This window comes from Bombus bifarius, unplaced genomic scaffold (assembly GCF_011952205.1).
Source record: "Bombus bifarius isolate JDL3187 unplaced genomic scaffold, Bbif_JDL3187 scf7180000007966, whole genome shotgun sequence".
NCBI lineage: Eukaryota > Metazoa > Arthropoda > Insecta > Hymenoptera > Apidae > Bombus > Bombus bifarius.
In genome coordinates, this window is record NW_022884352.1 from 3,764,645 (window position 1) to 3,791,424 (window position 26,780).

The following is a 26,780-nucleotide window of genomic DNA, read 5'->3' on the forward strand; positions in this document are numbered from 1 at the left end:
TGATCGTTGTAATAATCTCATTTGCGTTATACCTGAGCAATTTTAAGTAATATTGCCATATACATTTTACGATGAAGCAAAGTTACATTTTGTTTAAATCTTTCTATTCGAAATTGGCGAGATTATTTGGATAATAAAAGTAATATCCACTTTTTGCCAATAGAAATTGACGATTAAATTAAAAAAGAAAGGATTAAAAGGTAGAATTAAAAGAATTAGGAAAGAATTAAAGGGTAGAATTGGAATAGTAGAAATAGTAGGAGGAAAAGTAGAATTTAGAGAACATTAAAAGAATAGAATTATTCTCAATGATACTCGAGTTATAAAGTAGAAAATACGCGCAGAATTGCGATACATTACGCGTCATACATTGTTACGTCTCTTTCTGATTGCTGTGAAATTTAAACAGAAAATAAGGAAAGGAAGAGTAAGAAAACGTCTGGATAGAGAAATAACATAGCTATAGTTCTTTCGAATAGACAATAGGTGAGCAAGTTTCCCCTCAAACCAGCGATATAAGCAATTGAAAATAAATATAAGAAAGACATAGAACAGGAAGCAGCGATCTAAGGGAGGTTATCGCTAAAGTTTTACATACATGCGGTGGTCTTTCTTCGTTGATACACGCACATCATGGTAAATTGCATACCCTAACATGTACTTTCATTGAAATTGTCCTCTTGCCCGGCAAAAGCCGATGAAACATCGCTTTATATCGAAATGAGTATATCGAGGAATTTTATTGTCGTGTTCGCATTAAAAAGTTTCGATTGCAGATTCTTGCACCGTCCACTCCACTAATCTATCACGTCGAGTTATCGTTGTTAGACGATAGTTTACTGCTTTCTTTTCTCTATCGCTTACTAAAGCGATATTTCAATTAAGGCTAAAACGTTCAATTTCGTGTTCGTATGAAAATTAGATTTCCTACTTTCCATTTCGCTTTATTTTATTATATATTCGTCGTATAATAATAATAATAATAATAATGAAAAGCCATACCAGTCGACTGTATCTTGTAATAATTTCTTAATTTTATTATCAGAATACGTAAGCAATATACAAACGTAGATACTCGTACGAATCATTGACTCTGAAGAAACTTTGAAGCGAGGGACGAATAAGATTCCGAATCAGACAATTTCCGATACATGAAAATCCACTGTTGGTGGACGACGTTGGTCCCAGATAATCCATGCGACGCCATTACATGAAGTTCATTAAGCGGTCGCTGCATAATTAAACTGGCGGGCTGCTACCAAAACACACGCACGTGTCGACACACACGCGAAAAGGCCGAGTATCCAGTGCTATCATTAAAATCGGCCACGAAGTAAACGTTTCAGACGGTAAATATTTAAGTCGACCGCTAAGGGCTCGGTAATGAGAGTCGAGATGGATCGATACATGGCCACGTACGCGTACAAGAGGACGAATACGCGCGTTCATCGGTTGCTGACACACTTGATAAATATTAGGTGAAGTAAAAAGTTCTGAGCGCTTTTTCGCTTTATTTCGACGATGAAATTAACATAGTCAAGATTATTCGATTTAGATTAAATATGCGCCGTTTTGTTCGATTACTTTTGTCCATTTTGAAGGCAATTTCATAATTCCGCGGTTGAAGAAGTCCTCGTCCCTATTGGTAAAAAACTTGACCAGCTCATTTTCACAAGCCTCTCTTGAGGCCAGTTTTGTACCATCAAGAAAATTTTGCAAAAACTTAAAAAGGTGATAATCGCTTGGTGCCAGGTCTGGACTGTACGGCGGATGCGATAGAACCTCCCAGCCAAGCTCTCGGAGCTTCTGACGCGTCGTTAAAGATGTGTGCGGCCTGGCGTTGTCTTGATGGAACACAACACCTTTCCTATTGGCCAATTCTGGCCGCTTCTGGTCGATCGCCTGCTTCAGTCTGGTCAGTTGTTGACAATAGAGGTCCGAATTAAGTGTTTGCCCCGATGGGAGCAGCTCATAATGGATGATTCCCTTCCAATCCCACCAAACACACAATAAAACCTTCTTGGCCGTTAATCCACGCTTGGCGATCGTTTGGGCCGGCCCACCGCGATTGGACCACGATCTTTTTCGGCTGTTGTTCTCGTATGTGACCCATTTTTCATCGCCAGTCACCATCCGCTTCAAAAATGGGTCGATTTCGTTACGTCTCAACAAAGAATCGCAGGCATCAATTCGGTCCAAAAGGTTCTTTTGCGTCAATTCATGTGGCACCCATACGTCGAGCTTCTTCTTGAGACCAGCCTTATGCAAATGGTTCCAAACGGTTTTCTGGCTAATCTTCAGTTCCTGGGCAATGGAATAAGTGCTCACATGCCGGTCCGACTCGACGATTTCCATGATTTTATCCACATTTTCGACGATTGGCCTACCAGAGCGTGCCTCATCTTCGACGTCCATATTACCAGAACGGAATCGTTGGAACCACCGCTTTGCTGTTGCATTCGATACTGTACTGGGTCCATAAACAGCACAAATTTTTTTGGCCGCCTGCTCCGCCTTTTCACCTTGGTCGTAGTGGTACTGAAGAATGTATCGAATTTTCTCTTTTTTTATCTCCATTTTCGAACGCTGTAACACACAACTGGCTTCACCGAACACAAAACTGACAAAGAACCTTTTTGATGCGTAATATCACCTTGAAATCGGTGTATACTATGACTCGATGCGATGTGCACATCGTGAGATATGGCTCACTAAAGACATCTAGCGAAAAACGCTCAGAACTTTTTACTTAACCTAATATTACCCATCGGCTGAAATTGCTTTCAAATTTCCTCCTTCTTTTGATACGCCTTTACGCGATTGTACCGGCTTGGCAAATAAGTGATCGCGGATTTTGTCGTTAGGTGGTATCGACAAAATCCGCAATCACTTGCTTGCCAAATCAATAATTCTATGGCGAGTAATTCTAACGACCGGTCGCTTCCTTTTTAACGTATTTTCGCTGCGATGGTCATGCACGCGCGATCATTCACCCTCGATGATGAGATTTTCTAAAAGGCAAAAGGCGAAAGGTGCAGGTGCTGTGTAAACTTGGGAGATCATCGTCTTTCAGTTGAACTTTCAGCAGTTGGAAACGATTATGATATCGATTTCGCTTCTTAAATTATGATTCTGCGAAGCTTTTAGTTTAGATAGTTGTTGTTTTTGTAATTCTATATTCGCTCTAAAGGGAAGAAAAGGTCGTAGAATTTTGCAATTGAAACACGATTATGTTATACATTTTGCTAACAATAGTTCATTTTTTTTTTATTGTACAACTGTTTACTGGCAATGATTTTCGATATTACGTTAGATTCGAATGTTAAGTTTTACAAAAATATTGATAAGCAATCGTATGTTGTGGAAATTTCTACGGATTGATAATTTTTTATTGAACGTTTAACGTACGGTAAGTGCGTTTATTATGTCATTAGAAAACCAAGGTAATAAGAACCACTTGAATTACCACTTAATCAGTGGGATTTCGTGGCTTTTTCTACGATTACTCGATAAATACCGATACTGTGCGTATCATGACGCGGAAACATTTGGACAAACAGAAGGATCACGATTTTTGCCGGCTGTGTTTTCGAATGTTTTTTCGGCTCTGATCGCCAGTTGCAACGTCGAGTTTATCAAGCCCGCATACAATTTCACGAGTACACGTCACATTTTTGGCGTTATCTGTCGCGCAAACACAGACAGGAATCACGAAAGGAAAAAATAAAAGAACGTAACGCGGTGTACAGAGATCGCAGAGTCCGTTCAAGTTCAAGTATAATTAATTAACATCGCAGCAGAAACGCAAACACGATAGAATTAGACTCGAACGATTGAACGGTGAAATTTTAAGAATCGAATTTGTTGTAGGCGAAATATACACACGTATCGAGATTCGAACGGAATTTAAAGTGCACAGGTAATTTTTTCAAAGTTACATTTGAATAACGAATACTTAATAATATCTATTGCACCGAAGATAAACTTGAAAGCAGCTTTTGTATATTTTTTAAAGAACGCGAATTTTTATTGCTTTAAAATTACTTTGAAAGAAGCTTTTCTATATATTTTAAGATATCGCAACAATTTGTTGCTTTTCCTAGCGATCTGCTGCATTCGATCGATACGTTAATATTTAATTATCTTTTATATTTTATTCGGCAATCACCTTGACTGAAACAAAGAATGTCCTCTTTAATTTTGACACATAAAATAAACTCAATTTCGATAAAAATGATAAATTAGTCGAAAGAAGTGGTTATTTCAGGTCGTTACTTTTTATTTTTATTCCAAACAAAATTTCTCCAAGTATGATCTTGATTAATCAGTTTATTTTAAATCCATCCAGCCGCTCGACTAAAGCAAACAAAATCAAACAAAAGATTCACGATTGATCGGAATTTCCTTTATCGCCTTTATTTTTAAATCATTTCATTTCAAATCAAACTTTTCTTTGTCTGGCTGCGTTGTCAGCGTGCTAAATGAATTCGTGAGAAGATGAATTTGACATTTTTTTTTTTTTTTTTTGACCCAAGCCATAGTCTAGGAAGAAACTTCTTGCAGTGTAATGAAAAATTTATTACTCCGTGACGCTTTCACTTGGGAAACTACAAGATGAAAATCGTTTGCCCGCCGTACACCGTCGAAAGAGCTTTTGAAAAGACATTACGCTTCCGCTGCAATATGTTGTTCCTCTGATATGCAAAGTGGAACTCTTTAGCTGGCCATACAGAACGTTTCTGTGATCGAAATACATATAAGCACGCGACCGATTCTGTGTCATTAGGTGTTTCCTCCTCTTCATGGGGAATTTCTCCTGTTAGATTCTTGCACACGTTGTAGTAAACGCGTAAAATCCAATGAATGCTAATAACTAGATTCCGTATATTTATACGAATGCATATTTCTAAGAAAATAATTAGAAAAATGGTACCTGGATAGAAAATTAGTTTACTTATTAAATATTATAATGGATATTTTTATATACATACTTACAGTGGTGTACAAAACAAATTTTAAATAATACGAAGAGACAGCATAATTTTAGAAAATAAGATTGTGATTGACAGATGAGAAAGGGCAAGCAGCAGATATAATGCTCCAAAATAAACAACTTGTTACCAACATAGTTTTCTTTTGTTCGCCATTGTAAATGTAATAGAATATACTTTACTAGTCAAAATATTTCATTTTCTAAAAAATAGAAACTTTGTGAGTAACACGAAGAAACAGCATAATTTTAGAAAATAAGATTGTGATTGACAGATGAGAAACGACAAGCAGATGTAATGCTCCAAAATAAACAACTTGTTACCAACATATTTTTCTTTTGTTTGTCATTGTAAGTGCAATAGAACATGCTTTACTAGTCAAAATATCTCATTTCCTAAAAAATAGAAACTTTGTGAGTAATACGAAGAAACAGCATAATTTTAGAAAATAAGATTGTGATTGACAGATGAGAAAGGGCAAGCAGCAGATATAATGCTCCAAAATAAACAACTTGTTATCAACATAGTTTTCTTTTGTTTGTCATTGTAAGCGCAATAGAACATGCTTTACTAGTCAAAATATCTCATTTCCTAAAAAATAGAAACTTTGTGAATAATACGAAGAAACAGCATAATTTTAGAAAATAAGATTGTGATTGACAGATGAGAAAGGACAAGCAGCAGATATAATGCTCCAAAATAAACAAATTGTTACCAACATAGTTTTCTTTTGTTCGCCATTGTAAATGTAATAGAATATACTTTACTAGTCAAAATATTTCATTTCCTAAAAAATAGAAACTTTGTGAGTAATACGAAGAAACAGCATAATTTTAGAAAATAAGATTGTGATTGACAGATGAGAAAGGGCAAGCAGCAGATATAATGCTCCAAAATAAACAACTTGTTATCAACATAGTTTTCTTTTGTTTGTCATTGCAAGCGCAATAGAACATGCTTTACTAGTCAAAATATCTCATTTCCTAAAAAATAGAAACTTTGTGAGTAATACGAAGAAACAGCATAATTTTAGAAAATAAGATTGTGATTGACAGATGAGAAAGGACAAGCAGATATAATGCTCCAAAATAAACAACTTGTTACCAACATATTTTTCTTTTGTTCGCCATTGTAAATGTAATAGAACATACTTTACTAGTCAAAATATTTCATTTCCTAAAAAATAGAATCTTTGTAAGAAAACTCAAACTTTCAGCAATCAGATAATTTTATTGCACGGAACATTTAATGTTCGAGTTACTTCGCGCTATGTGCTATCTTTAACGGTACCGTAGAATCCTGTTCGACTTATTGGAAAGCATCGTTAATAATTCCTTTGTGTAATATCGTCACCTTCGTCTATCAATCTATTTAGAATTGTGTCTAAAAAATCGTACGCTGACGCAGCTATGTTCGCCATGTTTAATTTACGGGAAAATCATTTCGATAATAACGTAGCACCACTCGATGAGGATACTCGTGTAGACAACCATCTTTCATTAGTTATAAAAGGGTTAGGTAGATCGAAAGCCGAGCGAACAATTACGATAATGGTATTTTTCCTCGCGTCGTCCTAAGCGGTGACACAAACGAACCAACGCTTGTGATAACAAGGCGTCATCATCGTCGCGTTCCGCCATTGTTCGTATTTATAGCGGACCCGATAAGTCCGATGATATATCGATGCAAATCGATTCGCAAGCAATATATGTACGTTGACTGAGAAACGAAGGAAAACGAAAGGGAAGCCGTGTAACGATTGCTGGTGACATTTTTATCGCTCTACAAGAGAGTGTTATCGGTCGTCTCTTTCATTCTCTTCCGATACCCTTACGCTTTTTTATCGATTGCAAGTTGGTACTTTATTCTCTTCTTTATACCTCTCTAATTAATTTTGTATTCGTCTATTTTTATTCTTTATGGTACGAATGGTAATAAGTATAGGAAAGATAAGAAGTTTCGTTTAGGTCGGTTGTCATATTTCCCTACCAATTTTCACTCCTTTCCAATTGCTTCTAATTTTTCGTGAACAAGATTCGTCACGATTACTTTGACATTCCGTTCATTCCAAATTCAAGAATGAAGCATCGAACATCACGAATCGAAGCATTGCACTTCTCTTCATTGGTAGATTCCTCATCCTGGAACATAAAGGATACAAGGACCTAAATCGTGAATATTAGTTCTAATTGCTGATTCGAAAAGGAAACAGATAATCATCTTGCATTTCCTTCGTTTCCATCTCTTCCCCGCTTGACTTATACTTGTTCCTTTTTCTATTCAATTTATTCCTTCTTTTCTCCATTACACATTGCTATTTCTCACCTCTCTCTCTCTCTCTCTTTCGCTTTTACTATCCGTTCTCCTTTCACTGCCATACTTTTTTTTTCATCTTCCCTACTCCTTTCCACCTTCTTCTCCACTCTTTTTCTCTTTCCCTTTTTTCTCTTCTTTTCTGCTGTATCCCCCAGCAATCTTCTCTTCTCACGCTGCCGTTCCGTTCACAGTTTCCCCTCTCCAAATCATTATTATACGTAGCAACGATCTTTATACATACTTAATAATCTTCTCGTCTCTTCTTACACCCCGTGCACAATTTCTCTGCAAATAATTATTGTACATATTAGCCTATAGTCGATCGAGAAAATGTCACACGTTGGCCGTGGATAATCGGAAAAACGAGCAATCCACGAACCTAACCGCGATGAGAATTCCCTCTTTTTTTTCCCCTCCACACCGCGAGTTTTTGCACCCTCGGAGATAAATGTCGCACGATCACGGTGACGTCGGCCAGGACGAAAATTAATTTCTTCTCGATAGAATCTTAACGACGATGGGACCCCCGCGGTACGCAACTTACGTATGAGCCGTTTTATCGGCATTTTACAATCGGTTCCAGTGTTTGCCTGGAATTTTTCGAGATAGAGAAAGAGAGGTTAACCGGGGCTGTTTGCACGATTTATCGAGACGATCATCGTTAGACGACCGCTCGAGGTCTCCTCCGAACGAGTTTTTCCTCTTATCGGTAGCTCGATCCGCATAAAAGATCGTTCTTAAAACCAGGCTGATAATGGTTCTCGAGCAAATATTTAAGTTTCCTGGAATTTTCTTCTGCACGGTTCACCAGCGGAACTTGGCGGGCGTTCGCGCTTAATAGCCATCCTCTGTTTGCTCGGAACGTCGTGCGCACTGAATTACGCTCTGATATCCGCTCGGACATATTTAAAAACAGGTATTTAAAAAGCAGTTAGAGTGGTACACTATGAATATTTAGAGGCAACCGTATTCAACGTGTAACGCGATGTCGCGCCGCTTGAAATTTATTCTTTGCTCGCAATCTTTATAGCTCGTGGACTGAGTTATAAGCGATATTCGATTTTCACTCTTTTACTCGCCTTTTCTCTTTATAGGAATTTTTATTATTGATATTCTAGTTGAGACATACACCGACAGTAGGAAGACGAAAGATAACAGAACCTACCAACCGACTTACAGCACACGAAATAGAATACAATTGAAACGTTGTTGCGTGTTATCCACTGTCCACGACACAATCTCACGTATCAAATTTGCTGCTTGGCTCTAGGCAGCCAGCTGTAAATATGTCGTAAAATAGGAAAAAAAAGAGATATTCTAGTTAATATCTTTGTAGGATGGTAGCGTTGAATCGGTGAACTAATAAACTCTGTTTTCTAGTAGTTCATCGGGTTTCTTTTGTAAAATGTATTGTATTCAAAAATTCTTTTCTTTTTTTTTAATTTGCAAGAACAGTTTAAAGGTTTGAAAGGTTGAATCGCCTGAAAGAAAAAGAAGCGCAATGGAGGACACTTTTCTCGACGTTGACGTAAACAGATTGCTCCAACTGTCGGCGACAAACAGATCGCCACGATTTATAGGTTGATTCAGGTGCGCTCAGCTTCACCTTGACTCATTATTCCAAATCGCGTTCGACTTCTTTCCTCGCTCGTTAATCGAATTTGCAACCTGCTTCACGATTATTTGTCACGATGAGTAACTGTAAACGCGTGAGATACTTTGTTGCCAGAAATACGATGTTTGCAGTTTATGTTCAAATGCTTTTACGCATAACATAGTATAAATGAAAAATCGTTAGGTTTAGCAAATTTCATCTGACAGAGGATTTATTAATCCTGTGGCATAATTTGCGTCGTTTTAGCCTCGATCGTGCCTCCGTTGCTATTTATCGCGCAACAGTGAACTATTATCAACTATTCCACACGATGTAACTATAAACCAAAATTTTCCTTAAAACATTTTAACCCCTTGTAGCGTGACTCGACATCAGCTTCTATCTCAGGAGTTCCTTTGTCGCTCGAAAGATTTTTGGAAATTGTTTCAAGATATATCATACGCTTAAAAATTACAAAATACAACAATAGTGTGAATAATACACTAGTACTTAAGCGAATTTCTGTCTTCCTTTATTTATTTAAGTTGTTACTTTTTAGTTAAAGTAAAAGCATTGGGAGCTGCTGGTAACGAAATTGAAATAAAATTCCGAGTGCAAAGGGTTAAAGATCCTCTTGCTCGTTGAAGCAACACGTAGAACAAGTAATAAAAATTCGAGTATCATAGCAAGGTTGAAAAAGAACAAATATAAATGTTGAAGCTTAACTATCGCGAATTATAAGCACAGAGAAAATTATAACACATGATAGGGAAAAACATTGTGATTTATTCAATTCCTTTGTCTATGAACATATCTACGGTAACCAAGAAATATACTAAAGAAACCAGGTAAAATCGTCAGAAATGATAAATAATCGTTTAAAGAACAACGTGAAAGTGTCACGAGACAGAGGAGACAGCAAGCTTCGTAATTGACTAACTGTAAAAAGAAAATGAGTAAAAATAGCGAGTTTCAAAGTTTCTCAAATTTCTAAGGTGAAACCATCCGTAAATCGCTGTTGCAGGTGAGAAGCCGCATAAATGCGTGGTGTGTGGCAAGGCGTTCTCCCAGAGCAGCAATCTGATCACGCACATGCGCAAGCACACGGGCTACAAACCGTTCCAGTGTGGTCTCTGCGACAAGGCGTTCCAGAGGAAGGTGGATCTGCGACGTCATCGAGAAGGACAGCATCCAGCCGCCCCGGCGCTCGATTATCGCTCGCTCCAACTACCCTCGCAGCCCGCCAACGTCAAACACTCTCCTCCTCTACAACCTGCCCCCGGTTATCACATGATACCTGTCCCCGGTAATAGTTGAGATTCTTTCACGATCTTGTCACGAACACCGTCTGCCTGTCATTTCCTTCTCCTTGCTCTTTGTCCCCGCGTGAATGCCGAAGAGGCACAGTTGAAGAGAGAGAAGTACTATACATAGCAAAATGAGAGATAAGGAAGAGATGGATATGCGGATGCAAATTGGAAGATAATGGATGGATAGGATGATACAGTATGTGTGTAGGGTGTTGAGAGGTTTGTTGAAGATAACAAGATAAGAAAAAGAGCGTGTGTTATTAGTATCAAATAGATATGAAATCTATTCTCGTTTCGGTAACTGCGGTAGATTTGAAGTTCAAGTATTCTTTAGGGATGTTGCTGTAGCTACACTTGGTAAAGCTACACTTTGTTCAGATTTTAACAATCCTCGGAGAAATTCTTTAAAGAAGAGAAATTCCAATCGAAAGAAATATTATAACGTTCGAAATCGACTCCAAAAATGAACTACTTTCAATTACAATTGCTACGTGACGAATGAAAGAATCATATTTTAACAAATTTCGTAACTTCCAGTACAACCAACGATCGTACGTTGTACAGAAGAGAACTATCGTTTTTCCAAACGACTCGAATCACATGTTCCCACGTCTTTGGAACGTTACATTCTTTCTCAACACCCTCTGTTCACGCTCGTATACAAAACACGGAAATATTAAAAGATCGGAAGAACAAACGAGGAAGAATGCTCGTTTATACGATGCACGGTAGTTCGATCGAGATTCAAAGCGGACAAAAGTACGACCATCGTGATCGAAGAATCACGCATTCCACGAACAATCGCTTATATTTCGAACGCAACAAATTTGCATTTTCTATCGTCAAAGGAAGATTCGAACTGCGTAACGAACGTATTAGATGTAGGCAGACACCTGTTCCAAGTGGCTGGCCCTGTTAATAACCGGTACTTGTATACCTGCGAGCTGTTCAACAATGAAAAAACGCCTTAGGGGAGGCACGCTTTTGCATATTTCTCGAGCTAAACTAGCGGTCCTCGGCGAGTGTTACGAGATCGACCACTGTTTTGAGGTAGGGAACCTTCAGCCGTCCATTATTGCTGTACTTTCGGTATGTAACGTACATGTATATATATAAATATACATCTTATATAGATATATATTGACAAAAATTATATGTTATATATACATATGTGTGTATAATTATATATATATATAATTATATATATGTATATATATACACGCATTCAAGCAAGCAGATACGTGTGTATACATATGTACACGTATATACGTGCGTGTAACGTACAAAGATACGTATTTAGGAAAAATTAAAGAAATTATAGAAGACTATGGAATTCTTTAGTTTAAAAAAAAAGAAAAAGAGTATTGATTTTCGATATTACGTATGAAATTCAGCGGCGTATTTCGCGAAAAAGAAAAGACGCTATCGTGTGTTTGCATGTGTGTACACATATATCGGCGCGTATAAATCCGTATAATATTATATCCGAGCCAGCGTTACCAATTGCACGTGCAGGGTTTTCAAATACTTAGTTGTATGCTCATTTACATTTAGAAGCGATTTTGCTAATCACTTAATCGCTCGAGTGGCAATGTGTCGAGCGAAGTATAATTCCGTAGATCTTGGTATTTCATATAAAAATATGAAAACCATTTGTTAGTGTTGTAAGAAAAAATGTATAAACAATCTTGTAACATATCTGATCTTTAGAAAAGCTCGTTTTTCCTTTAGAGATTATTAAAATGAATATAAAGTGAATTCGTTCGACGATCAAATCTGTGGGACGAAAAATAATTGAATTTGAATCTTGTAAAACTTTGTATGCCATCGTCATCTCTAAAAGAGACGACGATAACGAAAATACAGTATAAAGTGCAGCTAATTGTAATTAAATTGCCACTCGAGAGATTGGAAAGTAAGAAGTTCTTTCGAAGTGTGTTTTTATATAATAATTAAATATCGATCGAGTATCGATTAAATGTACAGTCGTGCCGCAATAATCACCATGCTGCCCGGTATTTTTCATATTTTTTACTATTTCTACCTCCTGCAATCAGACTCACGAGTGGACAGAAGGTCTATTTCAATGGAACGTGTCTTATTTAAATTAGTCGTTTTTATTAATAACGCTATTTCATCGTACTTTTTAGTTTAGGAATTTTTGATCGCAAATACGAAGATGAATTATTATAAAAAAATAAGCGGATTTTTCTTAATAAAGCAATGCAATTGCTTGGCAATTATTCGCGCGATATTTTTAAATATGTACGAAATTTATATCTAGAATTGTAAAAAATGCGTATGAATAATGTTAATTTTATGTTTAGGTAGAAGTCTTATTTTTTATTAGCTTGTAAAATTCCTCTTTCGAAATGTATAGAAATTATAAAAAGAATTGTATTTTCCAAAGCCAAAGAAATGTTTATTCATCTTGTGCAATTAATATTAGTTTTATTTAGATTCTCATAGAGAAATTAAATGACAAAATCTCATGTGCTTTTTATTTGCGATAAAAATTTCTGCTTAAGTACCGAAACTCCACCGGTACCATCGAAAGCAAAAAACAGATTTTTGCCCGAGGAAATGAACAAAAAGACGCGCACTTTTAAACTCGCGTTAAATTCGATCTAGTTGAAAGAAAAATCCCATAAATCGGAAACTTGTATCTTTTTATCGGCAATTTCTCGAGCTTGGAACCACTCGTTAAAGAAATTATTAGTTAAGCGCTGTTCTTCGATACGTTCCGCCCTTCAAATTGTACTAATTGCACAAAAGTAATTGCGAGAAGAAAAAATTCGGGGACGATGTATTGTAAATAATTTTATGTTCTCGTCGAATTAGGAGAGAAACGAGGCAGAAAGGAAAAAGAAAGGACTAAACGATTTCACTAGAAATTCGATGTCTGGCAAAGAATCATAGCGGCTAGAGGACCAAAGATATATTATAAGTCGGACCTAGTCGAATGGTATTGTTCGGGTCGAGATGAAAATTCAGTGAAAATGTAAAAAATCGCCACGCCCGAAAATTCACCAAAGACTTTGGTCCTTTTTTGCGTACGTACGAATTGTATTATATCTACTATTAAGATTAATCGATCGTCCAATTGAGAGCGAGATATCACCGTAAGAAGTTGATATTTTTTCAATGTCTCTAATTACAATCGTCGAAATAATTGTTAAACCGTGCGATCGCGTCTTATGGTTATGACCATAATTATCGAATTTTAATACGTCGACGAACAAAGAGTTGTATTCGATCGAATAATCGATCTTAACCCTGGAACTATTGTAATTAATTCGTTTTCACGACCACGTGGATCTTTAAGATCTGCCTTCTTGGCAAATATCATAGCCACTGATTTTCCACGATTTTTCAACGAAGTGATCGTAACAATTCTGTAAATTTCTTTGGAACGTTCGATTATGACAAAACGATGATCTAAGGGTTAACGATTAGTGAAATTTAGATAAGGATGAAAGACCGATAGATCGATAAGTAGATTTAATCGTATGAGAGCGTGAGAGGCGTGCGATTGTCGAGCGTATTCGCGAGGGACTTGTATTAATCGGTAAAACCAAAAAATATGTTCATAATTGGTATAAAAATGGTATCAATTGAATAAATTGTTTTTCTTACAAAATACATTTATATACATTTTTCTTCTTTGCGATATAGAAAGACAACTTTCGTTTGATTAGAAATCAACGTTATGATCGCTACGTAATAAAATATTAGAACGTAGCAACTTGCGTGAATTTGCAGGAATAAGAATCGTCGATATTTAACAAGCGAATAGCATAATTCCTGCCTTGTCAATTGTAATTATTCCACGGTATAATTTACGAAATTACCATAAATGACGATCAACATAATCAAACCGCGACATTACTGTATCTTCGACGAAGAAATAGCAGAGAGGAAAAGTGACTGATCGTAAATTTAGCAGAATTTCTGAAATTGTCATAAGTAGATATTAACACGGTGAAACTGCGACATTTCCACGCTAATTGTTATTTCACAGTTTTTAAAAACCGAAAACGCCCGATTGTCAATGAAAAGTGACTCATCGTCGATGAATAAGTAACTGAACAAGTGAAAAGTTGGAAATGCTTTTAAACCTACTCTATCTTGAAGGTAATTAAAACGAGGAATAAAATTTATCGCGCGAAGCACGTTTCCTAAATGAAAAATGACCGCATAAATAAATAATCGCGTTTTATTTGGAAGAGTCGCAGCTAACACTTCTTCACGAGAGGTCCTCGAAAGGTATCATCAATAATTTCTTCCATTCTCGCTGCCTGGTCACGTGAGGCGAATAATCGTGTAAGAGTGTAGGTTCCATAGCGTTTCGCTTATCTTTGTTATAACAGTTAACGTAGTTCACTGCGACACGTCGCAATATAAATAACGAGTCGGTAAACAATAGCGTTTTTCTACAGCCATTCGCGTCACGCTATGCGGATGACGAGCTTCATGCTTCTACGATACAATTACAATTCGCGTTGTTTCATAATCTTAATATTTTTGTTAGGTGATCCCGTAACTTGTGGTCTGTAAATATACGAAATTTTTTATACGAAATTTTTTTATAACAAAGGCCAAACGGAATAGCGTAAAAGGGAATGAGAAGGTAAGTAAGAAAGGGGAGACGAGCAAAGTAAAATAAAATTAGAGAAAGAGATGGCGTAAAGTTCGTCGAATAACACAGTGGTAAAGATAATTATAAAAGTAAGACAATCAGGATTCGATAAATAAAATGTAAAGGATTATAGCGTATTACTTGCTATAATAGAATCCTTGTTGTAGTCATGACTCTAACGTTTCATTAAGAAGAAGAAAAGGCGTCCATTAAAGAAGAAGGAGTCACGTTAAAAAAGAAAATTCCTTTTTGTCGAAGTAACTACTTCAAGAAAGACTCTACATATTTATTTATGTATATCCGTGACCTGGAGACCTGAAGACCTAGGCAGAAAATAAAATTTAGTGAAACAAAAATATTCTAAACAAGCAGAGGTGTATATTATTGTGCCCTTATTATTATGTTTTGGATTACAAAGTCTAGGAACAAAGCAACTAATAAATAGATTTCTGTTTATGTTTCTTGTAGCTTTTAGCTAAAGCTACAAGGTTAACTTTTTTGGTAATGTCCTTTTGCTATAAATATATGAACGTGCTCCCTATCTATTCTATTGTATAGTAACACTAAGAGAGTAAGGATCTGGATCAGCATAATCTTATACGTTATATTTATACCTTTATTTATTTCAATACATTTTTCTATTATATTACAAATTCATCCACTCGTTCTTCTATCAGTCAACAACCTCAACACTTTTGTTCGCCGTCAACGACAGGTTGAAATGGACACCGTGAACAATAATACAACGAAGAGAAACTGTGTCGATCTATGAACGAATACACACAGAAAAAATGCACGCGTTACGAATAAGCGTTTCTCGAATGGAATAATTTTCGTTCGTGTTATTTCGTATAAGTTGAGCAACGTTAAAATTATATTTTCGAAAACACAACACGAAAATAACATATTTTCAAGTATCTCGTGTGGAACTAACCTCGTATGGATCTAACCTCAAAATAGGTTTGAAATAGAACGGTTGAAAGACGATGGTTCGAAATTGAAACGTTTCTGGTGGAAACTTTAGAAGCCTGCGAGCGAAGCAGGTGAGAAAAAGGTAGGTAAAAAAAGAAACACGAAGCCAGGATCGACGATGTAATAGATTATCGACGATTATCCTTCGCCTTAGGGGCGTATTATCAACGGCGGATGCTTCCTTGCAAGGATATGCGATGAAAGCGCGATAGAAAAAAAGATAAATTACCGCAGATATCGTATTCTTCCTTTATCTTAGCCGACGTTGGTCCACAGATTCTTGTCAGAACGTTTTATCGATCTGACACGGCAAACAATCACCTACCAAAACGTTTCAATAAAATCTGCAAATCGAACGAGCAATCTTTTGAACTATAAATGGACCAAAGAGTAAGAACTTGACGCGTTAACGAATTTTCACATCTTTCAGCCGCTGTGTACAGTTCAGAAAGTAATTGTCAGCTCGACTGGAAAATTTCTAGCGATCGACGTCTCGCAACTTATCATTTGGCACAAAATTCGACTTCAAAATCGTGGGACCAGAAACGGACGAGAAATCACCTCGCCTTTGCCTCGCTATTTATTCCAACTAAATTTTCACATAAAACACAATGGACAAGTAATTGAAATACGTCAATGTACGCGAGGAATTGGGAGGAAAAGTTTACGCGATACGCTTACGAACAAGTGATCCTTAATTGTTGAGTGTATGTTGATCCAGATCCTCGCTCTTACAATGTTATAATACAATAGAAGACGCTATTGATAGGGAGCACGTTCGTGTATTTCTAGCAAAGGACATTAGCAAGAAGTTAGCCTTGGTGTGTAGCTCTAGCTGAAGGCTACAAGAAACAGCAATAGAAATCTACTTATAGCTCTTTTGTTTCCAGACCTTGTAACCCAATACATAATTCATATTTAAGGGCACAATAATATGCACCTCTCTTTATTTTGAATTGTTTTCGCCGCATTCTATTCTCTTCGAAACAGGTCATGGATATAGAAAAGAGAAGGTATAGAGTTATTCTTGAGATAATTATCTCAACATTAATATTTAGAAAATTTGTGTTTTTCTTCGTATCGATTATTAATTAACTATTACTCGAAATTACGATTAATTGTAATTAATTAGAGAAGTTTCGGAATTCAATAAAGCGTACAGAGTTTAGAAAGAGCCATAAAACGTTCTTCCTATAGTTTCTACTACTGTTTTTCATTCTCGTACATATGTTAAAACAAGTGCAACCGTAAAAATCAGTTCTGCCTGTGAATTCCATTCTATTCTCCGTTCGTTTCTCCTGCGTTCGCCTAAGCAACAGGAGCATCCAGTCCAGTGCTACAGATTGCTTCCGTTGCAATGAACGTACGCGAAATTAAATATTCATACGCTTGGAATTTCGCTACGACTGGCTAACAAGATTTACGACTCGACATGGTCATGTTCGCCCGAACTATGCGTATCGCGCCACTAAATTAACGACCAGAAGTTTCTTTATCATCGTAGACGTATTAACATAAAGGGTCACGTGTTCGTTTCGTACGCACGAGCAAGTTGCGAGAATACGCGGCTACGCTTTTCCAATTATTTTCCTGTTCGTCGATCCACGTCACGACCCACGTCAGCTGCAATCTCTCGACTTGCTTGCGAATCTACGCTTGTACGTAGAACGAACGAGCGAAGAAAAGCTTGTCAAATACCGTCGAATATTTTTCTCTGCTATAGTCTATAACGTTTGTTTCGTACGACAAGCTTTTATTCTATATCTTCGATTTATTTTCTTCGCGTAGGATCATTTTCTATCCAGTTGTACTACGATCGTCTCCACCCAATATAAATACGTTCAATGGTACTGTGGCGGATCGGTATCAACGCGGCGCGACACATGCCGGGTGATCCGCGAGTACCAACCGCCACCACCAGAGGGCTACGACGACAACGAGTCTGCCTATCTCGCTAGCGGTCGAATATACAGGCGCATGATATAAATACCGCATCTAGCGAGACTCCCTCTACGTGTAAGGCAAGAACTGCCGGGCATAGCCTTACTGACGAGTCCACCGGTAGTCCCGGGACGAAACGCAAACTCCTCTTTTCACCACCTAGCTCCGACTACACCTCCGCCATAGTACGATATAAATTTCCTAGATGTTTGTGAAGAAATAATGACTTGCTATTCGAGTGAAATATCGTATAAGTCCGTGTGATACGATTGTTTACAATTGTTTAACTTGTCGCTGCTGGTAGTAGCCAGCAATCAACCTTCAAAGGTAGCTGCAACATTAAATAAAATAATTTAGAAAAGAGAAAAATAATTATTACCACGTTACGTACCTGGTTGACGTTTAATCGAATAAATCCGCCGATATAAATTAATAGAAGCAACAAAATATGAAATAATCTAGATCCAGGCAGGAAAAATAGCCGTGGGCTGGTCAACTGCGAGGGTCAGAGCCATCCCGATGCCTCTAAACTCGGGCATAAACACGCTACTGAGACTGCAGTCATCTAGCGAGAAGCACGACTTTTCGCTGAAAATCGAGAAACGTTAACAGGAACGTAGAACGTTGCAAGCAGGTACCAGCGACTGTTAGTGCGACAAGAAGCGCCGTATTGCGCGACAAGGACAGAGATATACTTCTCTCTCCAATCCTACGAAACGTTCATCGACCACAGCCTTTTCTGCAAAAGATTTAGACGATTTTGGGACCGTGGAACAAAGACTGGACACCGAAAGAATTTCCTTAGACGGTTTTCATTGTGAATTTCTGTTCAATCGATGGGTAATTAACGATTATTGCATCGAGTATCGAGACTAAGGCGATTATATGATGATGCTCTGTTAATGCTGAACGTCTGCAAGAATAATTTCATTCAAATGTAATAATACAGGTTTCATCAGGCTCTATGCTTTAAATTACATCCGAAAAAGTCGTGAATTAATTAATATAACGTAAATTGTACGTGAGTTCGTTGCACAGATTCTCGTTCAGTACATTTGCATAGGGAAGTTCGTAAATTATTCCTCTTAATTCGCCTCTTTTCTTTTCACTTTTGTAATTCACTTGTTTCCACGATTTATAAACCTTGAAACACTATCGCCACGTAGCTGCGAAAACGTGCAACTAATTTCCATATCTGTCCATTGTAGCACAATGGTGCGTTCCTTGTCTATCGGATTGCTGCTATCTATCGGATCCGGCTGAAACTTCGAGAAAGTAACAGGAACATAGAATGTGCGAGGAGGTATCTCAACTCCTGTTAGACCAGGACAACTACATTGTACGACAAGGACAGACATGCGTGACGTCACAGACAAGGACGGCTATATTGTGCGACAAGGACAGACATACGTCTCTTTCTAATTCGTTGAATTTTCATCAATTGCTCCGTTTCTGGGACAAATTCCCGTACTTTTGGAATCGTAGAATATAGAGGGGATCCCTGACAACATTCTGGCATCGCTTTTGACCGGAATTTGTGCCTAATTATTCAGTTTTTAACAATTATCCACGGACGTCCCTTCGTCACCAAGGGGCGACGCCGTGAATTTTCGCATAATTTTCGCCACGCGTAATCAATTTACGAACTTTTACGCACGAAGAACTTAGCGTAGGATCTAAGGAAGCTTCCACAATTCCTTAGAGAGCGAATCAATGCCGCAAAATGTTGATATTTATGGAAAATCGCAGATTCGTGCCGTGATAGCCGCGACACTTGCTACGATAATTGTTGATAACTAATTAATTAAAGGGAAATTCCGGTCGAAATTGGTGTGCGAATCTTGCCAGAGACTCTACCTTTGTCGTGCGATTCTGAAAGTTCATGAATTTTACCAAGGAAAAGTGTAATTAACGAATAATCGTGAAATTAGAGGGAGAAGTACGTCTGTCCTTGTCGCACAATATGGCTGTCTTTGTCTGTGACGTCATGTGTGTCCGTCCTTCTCGCACAGTAGTGCGCTCTTTGTCTAACAGAAGTTGAGATACCTCCTCGCACATTCTATACTCCTGTTACTTTCTCGCAGTTCCAGCCGGATTCGATAGATGGCAACAAAGAACGTAAACAAAGCACCACTGTGCGACAATGCACAGATATGGAAATTAGTTGCACCTTTTTGCAGCTACGTGGCGATAGTGTTTCGAGATCTATAAATCGATCAAATTTTTATTTCGAAAAAGGGTAATTAATAGAATTAATTTGTGGATTTGTGTACTGCGCATCCCTCTAATTGGGGTCTCAACTTTCTTCTTAATGTAAGAAAAGGGCCCAATATTGTATGAAAAGGACAAATACGACTCTCGTTTCATAGAATGTATAGATAGGTATAGCTTACGATTAGTTTACTATTAATTCATGCGTTTGAATAACATTCATATGTTTTCACTACAGATCGACGAAAATAACCTAATATTTATGAATGAAAGTGTACATATCACAACCAGGTTATGTAGAGAAATATGTTTAAGCGATCGATACCTGTATCATTTAATGACAATTAATTAATCGATTCAGATAATCTTCATTAAGACATCGATAAGTATGGAAATATCTCTCTGGATGTTCTTGTAAAAAGAAATAGCTAATCGATCCATGTAGAATAATATTCTCATTTGATTTATGTTTACATTATTTAATAACACCTAATTTTAATTGATTTAGATAAGCTTTGGTAAGATTTCGATAAGCTATGTCTTTCTCTGGACTTTGTTGTGAAAAGAAATATTTAATTGACTCGTATAAAGGAATTAAGTTAATTTAAATATACTTTGTGTCATAACAATTAATTAATTAATCGATATAAGCTCTATTAAGTCTTCAATAAGGTATGGTGATATTCCAATCGATTTAAATCTATTTTATTCAGTATTACACTTGACTAATCGATTTAAAGAAGCTTCATTGATACTTCAATAAGGCATGGAACTATTTCTTCAGATGTTCTCGTGAAAAGAAATACTTAATCACGCCATGTAAAGGCATAAGACCCATAGAAGCATAAAGGCACGATGAACCGAGAGCGTGGAGTAGAAGTCGGAGATTAACGACGCGAAGGAAAAGCCGTGTTTCCAAATGACTGCGTTGCAACGGGGATTTACTACATTTGCTGCATCTATAATTATAGGTAATAAAGTCAGAGACGTGGAAACCAGAGCAGCATCGGACTGTTGCACGAAAATGTTCGTTATCGAGGCGGCTGCAAAAATTGCTTCCAGAAACTCGTGGCTGCGCCTCTTTCCGAGTATAAACCTACCGATTTCTCGCACCATTTTAATACCAACGCTTCCTAATAGGAGAGCTCGCGTTATTATCGAAAGTCAAACTCTCTCGAGCGTCTTTACTTGTTTCGTTGAATAGAAACTACATAACAGGGAATTCTTAATTGAATTAAAAATTAAAATTTCCCGCGTCATCAATTAGCGTAAAATGAAAGTCTGTGGCTCTTCCATCTGATCCTGATTATTGCTTCTTCTTATCTTTGCTAAATATAGTTTATGCTCGTGCAAACTAATGCAATTAGCTTCACTCTTTGAATGACTCGCTTCTTGAGGATGACATATATAATAATAACAATTTCTAGGGTGAATTGAAGAAATGGTGTTCGTGAAAAATCAGAATTTAATTGTATTGTTTATAAAATTCTTCTGACAATACGGAATATACGGATTATTTATAAGCCACGGTTTCGAACGAGATAACAATCAAAAGATAATAATCTATTGGTTATAACCACTATTAGTATAGCCATTGTTAGACATAAATATCCAACGATCTGCTTTCCAAATTTATCTCGCTGTCACAAAGATCTCAACGGAGGAATAAAAATTATTGTAAAATACGAAAAGAGAGGAGAATTCAAAACATCAAAATTTCCGATTATATCCATTCATTGGTCTCCAATGGCATAGCTCATGATTATTCGAGCGGTGCTAGAAAATGTCACGAACATATGGGGAACGATTATTTAGAAGGAACGACACGATGAAAGAAGTCAGCTTATTTTTTATTCACCATCCCCACAGGGACAATTCTCCGTCGATATTTATCGAGCATGTTTCTTACGACGTAGAAAAAGTCACGATTAAAATTATTGTTCTTAGAAAAGGAATTCCCTGACGGGGAAGCAGATAAATGTTTTTGCAAGGGTCTCCACGGGAACCCGCGCGACCGTGTAAAATTTTTATTTTAATCGTTTGTTTGTAGATAATTCCAACATCGAAGAACACCGTCATCGCGTGGCTTTTGTTTATTAATTATTTATTAATAATTCCACCGGGAGCATCTTGTCTAATTGACGCGATAATTATTCATACCGGTTGAATTGTATGAAATTATGAAATTATGCGAAACATGATCATTTTTACGCAATTATTAAGAACTTTTTATTCGTAATAGTTTGACAAAGTACGATGTATATAGGATGATTTGTTAAACATTTTGAACTCTAGTACACATGATCTTTGTTTTTCTTTCTTTTAAACGGTTTCTCAATTTTGAGACGAATCTTCGTTTAATATATAGTTAATTACAGCCTTTTCATATTATTTTTTTCGCAGGTAGAAAATTTCTTAACAGAAAAATTGAGTTGGACTAAAGATGGACCAAGATTTCGTATTATTATTTAATTTTAAAATATCCAAGAGCAAAAAATATAGAAAGGTAATATATTATATTCAATATTAATCTCATGTCATCTTTTTCTTTTATCATAATTGTTTCCTCTGAGGTCAATCCATCCGCAAGGGTTTGTGATGAAAGCGTGTCGCGCTCGTGCAAACGATTAATTCTATTCCCAGTGGTATGAAACTTGCGGTGAGCTCCATTATTACAGCAAACATAGTATTTTCCACGGTGGAAAATCCCTTAGGAGGTATTTTTCACGGAACTATGTAGGTACCAGAAACATTAATAATTCAGAGAAAGCCATCGTCGACTGCAACATTTTTAACTAGGCTTTTAAAACACTACTTGTATCTCAATATTTTTCACGTTCATATTTTTCTATAAAAATTTGATAAAATTTGTCTCGGAAATTATATTATTCTATCCTTACAGATAATTCAGTAAATTCAATAATTAGATCTATTTAAATTGCATCGAGACTGCGAATAGAAATCTTGTATGCAAATTACTATGAGTAGGTGGTCTTCTCATTTCGTATTCGATAATTCGAAGAATGACAAACAAATCATTAGTGAAATATTCGATATCGTCAGCCTAGCGATGTTTCAGTGAATCGACCAAATTTCACTTTTCAGAGAGCCTTAATTTCCATAAAAGGAAATTCTGAAGCTTGACATCGATTTCAAGGTGCATTTCTCAAAGATGGGGCTTCGGAAACCCTTGAATATACCTGTCTAATGAAATGTAACAGAAATCTACACAATATTAGGGTGAAAATCATGAGGTTAACGTGGTTGTTTTGTTATGCTAATATAACGTGGCTTGACATCGTGTTTCAATTGATTTTTCTTCGCGGGTAACGTACAATAGTATAAATAGTCTCTCCAATGTGGAATTATCTTCTATTTCCTTGAATTTCGGATAAGGAGATTTATGAAATTTACCCAGGTCTTTAAGATGCTGAAGTTACTTAAAGGAATTCGTTGCGATACCGTAATGGAGATAATTATTAAAACAGAATTGTAATGGACACAAAGCATAGGTGTAAAAATTAAAGAGACGTGAAAAACAATTCTCTAAAATGTTTTGAAAAGAGCACACAGAGTATTTTTTTATCCTCGTTTAATTTACAATCTATTAAAAAATAAAAATAAACAATGTCAAACAGTATTGGTACACTTACAGCAAACGAACGAAATGTACAGAGATAAAATGAAATGACTCCATTCGACGCTGCAGACATTCGACAAAAATTCACTGGCATCGTTTGGATAATTAAATATCTTAAATATTTTTTTTCTTTGTCTAAGCACACAAGGTGAAGTTCGAGCACCAATGAGGGGAACATTTTTTCCATTTCTCGTAAGTATCATGCAGAGATCTTTTATCCTCTCTTTCATTCCCATCAGATATCATGCTGACATTTAATGAAATACAGCATTTTTATGTAACTTTTACAATTTTCTTGAAATAGGCGTGGTCAGAAATCTTCAACCAAGTCGTGATTATGAGTGGATTTCACTAAAGAAATAAAAAATACTCAATATAACAGTTTGCAATAGAAGAAAAATTATATAGCAATGTAATATAATACTTCCTTGACACAGAACAATCAAAATTATGGGGTGGTTTGAATCGTTTGTTTGATTACTCTTTACAGAAAGAAAGAATTTTTTAATTGGAATTTAAAATTATACATATCTTTACGCAAATTCTCCTTATTTAAAATGTAACAAACACTATTTAACCAAAATTAACAAACAAGAATAATGAAAGAGTGAGCTAATTTTCAAGCGATTATATTTTGATGTACAAACCATTTTTAGTAATTCTCTATCGATATTTTGGGAAACCATTGTTTACATTTATATTAATTACTTACAGACTGAGGATATTATCGAATAATAAGATCAATATCAGGCAATGATTATTTCGATTTGTATCCACTGCATGCCATTCTGTGCAGCGTAGCAAATTGGAAAAGCACTTTACTAGAAAATTCGTGGAAAGCATCGAGCTAGGATTGAAAATCAATGCGCTGGTTTATTGCTCACTCCAATTTTGGTGCGTCTTCTTCGAGGAATCCAATGATCTTTGTAATAACCACGGAGTCTGTTCTCGCGAAATTCGTGGTTTTCCCTGTCATGACCATACTAGGACTATGCTCGAACTTATCTTGGTACCATAACCGAGGTTTATGCGCCTCCGTTACCTCGCCAGCTCCCGCATTCGTGATACTTGCTCGCTGAATGCGCTTCATAACAGAGACGATCCGTTTTACTATTATTGGTTCTATTTTTTGCTTTTCCTCTCTTCTTTTTTAAACTATCCAGTTCCAAGAACAACTAAAAAATAGTCTCGTTATCGTTAACATATCAATATTCGTTACAGCAATACTTATGTACAATTTGATCTCGATGTAATCTGTATGTGGATATTTTTTGGAAATTTAGACAGTTTTTAAAATCGTTGGAACCATATATAGAGTAGATAGAGAAAGATGAGAAAATGAATACAGCGTTTTTCAACTTTTACCTAAAATATTGAAATATGTAAGCGTATCTTTGTATTCTTTCCTTGTATTCTATCTTTGCAATCACAGTCAAAATTCTATGTATGTATATGTATATCGATTTAGAAGAGTTACAAATAATATTAATTCCTCTAGGATCCGAATAACAAATTTATTTACAAGCTATCAAACTGCTTGAAGCAATCTCTGATGACTGTGATTCAGTTAACGCAAAGTAAATAAATAAATTAAAATACGCTTTAAAAATGGAAATAATATTTGCTGCTTTGTTGAATATGTTCTCAATAAAACGAACAAATGAGATTCGTCGTTCACTAAACAAAAAAGTGTAGTCTTACATTATATGTTTCTCACGAAGGAATTTCTCAGCAGTGTATCAATAGCTATCCCATAGACACGTTAATGCGAGAAACACTTAAATCGAATGCTCTACCGAGAAGCTGATTACTTTACGAGGAACTTTTCATGGAATACACACGCATTTACAATTTCCTTATAGCTAAAACGGCTAACTAGTTGATATTTCTTTTTACCAATAATCGAATATTCATCTCGGGGAAAGCGAATACGAAATCTTAATTATAAGTAATCATTCCAAGATGGATGTTCAATCGCGACGGTGACATTTTACATTCGTTAAGTTACATTTTAACCACAGGAGTGCCATTTGTTGCATTAACGTCTCATTAACCGGTGAAAGTTCGCCGCTACACATTTTTTTCGTCTTTCCGAAAGCGATGCCACCTGCTGTGTCGTCCCTAGGACCAGTGACTTCATTATTCTAAGCTTTCTTTTTCTTATAAAATCATTTCCCTTTCCCGACTTTTCATTGTAGATCGTTGCATACGCTTTAAGAATCACAAAGTGATATTTAGTAATATTTTAGTTGGTAATTAATTTAGTGATACTATAGTAAACAATATACAAAATTTCTTTTCACTATTTTGTGTTTTGAAGAAACCTTCCAAAACTAAATTATTCAATAATACAAACGTTTACTTTAATCTTTCTTTTCCGTGATATTAAACGAGTACCACGTTTCAATTATTTATAATTCTTTAAGAGAAATAATTGTAATTAATCTAAATAGATGAAATTTTTTAATCTCCATAAGAAAGTTAACATTATATACATATAGCATATGTCTCAAATCGATAAAATTTCTAATCTCATTTTATATGCATTCTTTTTATTTTGTAAATATAGATCATCTTATATATTCCCAACATATTGAAGCTATTACAGTTTTCGATTTTCAGTCGCTCGAATTTCTTTCAAAATTTTTGTAGACCCTTTTCAGGGATACGAGAAAGATTGTTTTGTGTCTGGCGGAGGGTTCACTTTCACGGCTATTCAACGCATAACGTCCGTTTTGGTTCGTCGAAAATTCTTAAATGCGCATAAATTGCCAGAACATAGAAGCACAATGGTATCATTAGGGTATCGTTGACTTTTATTCCGTTAATTTATTCTGACAAGCGTGAACGTTCCATGTGGCTGCTGTTTAGAGTTTAGATCCTGAATAGTCTCGTTTACGTTAAGTTATACCTCCTAGAACCATAGAACATTTGATTATTGTTTACCACGTGATAAATCACCGTATATTACGAGTATTTTGTATTGTCATATGTTTTAGAGATTTTGAGGTAGATCCTTTGGTTTAATTTACTTTGTATTTTCTTATACGTATGCCTTTTAAATTTTCCTTTCTTTACTCGTTAATAAAATACAATCGAAGTATTAAGATAAGAGAATTATTTAACATAGACTACAAAGTTCCTTGATCCTTATAAAAAAAAATTT

At 36.2% G+C, this 26,780-nt stretch overlaps 1 protein-coding gene and 1 long non-coding RNA gene across 6 annotated transcripts in view; both read left to right on the forward strand.

The window, feature by feature from the left end:
• Positions 1–13,855, forward strand: part of LOC117212386 (zinc finger protein 628-like) — a 38,985-nt gene extending 25,130 nt beyond the window's left edge. For both annotated transcript variants that reach the window (XM_033457231.1, XM_033457307.1), the window contains one exon: positions 9,926–13,855. In XM_033457231.1, coding sequence (XP_033313122.1) covers positions 9,926–10,218 — 293 coding nt within the window. In that variant the 3' untranslated portion in view covers positions 10,219–13,855. The remainder of the gene's footprint in view (positions 1–9,925) is intronic.
• Positions 13,856–19,931: 6,076 nt separating this feature from the next.
• LOC117212570 lies at positions 19,932–24,455 on the forward strand. Of its 4 annotated transcripts, none has more exons than XR_004488499.1 (5): positions 19,932–20,002; positions 20,213–20,646; positions 20,759–20,945; positions 22,378–23,300; positions 24,329–24,455. It is a non-coding gene; the product is annotated as an uncharacterized LOC117212570 (long non-coding RNA). The 4 variants fall into 4 exon arrangements; XR_004488504.1 differs by lacking the exon at positions 24,329–24,455 and adding an exon at positions 23,393–23,540; XR_004488509.1 differs by lacking the exon at positions 24,329–24,455 and having other exon boundaries at positions 22,378–22,480; positions 22,548–23,382.
• Positions 24,456–26,780: the final 2,325 nt, after the last annotated feature.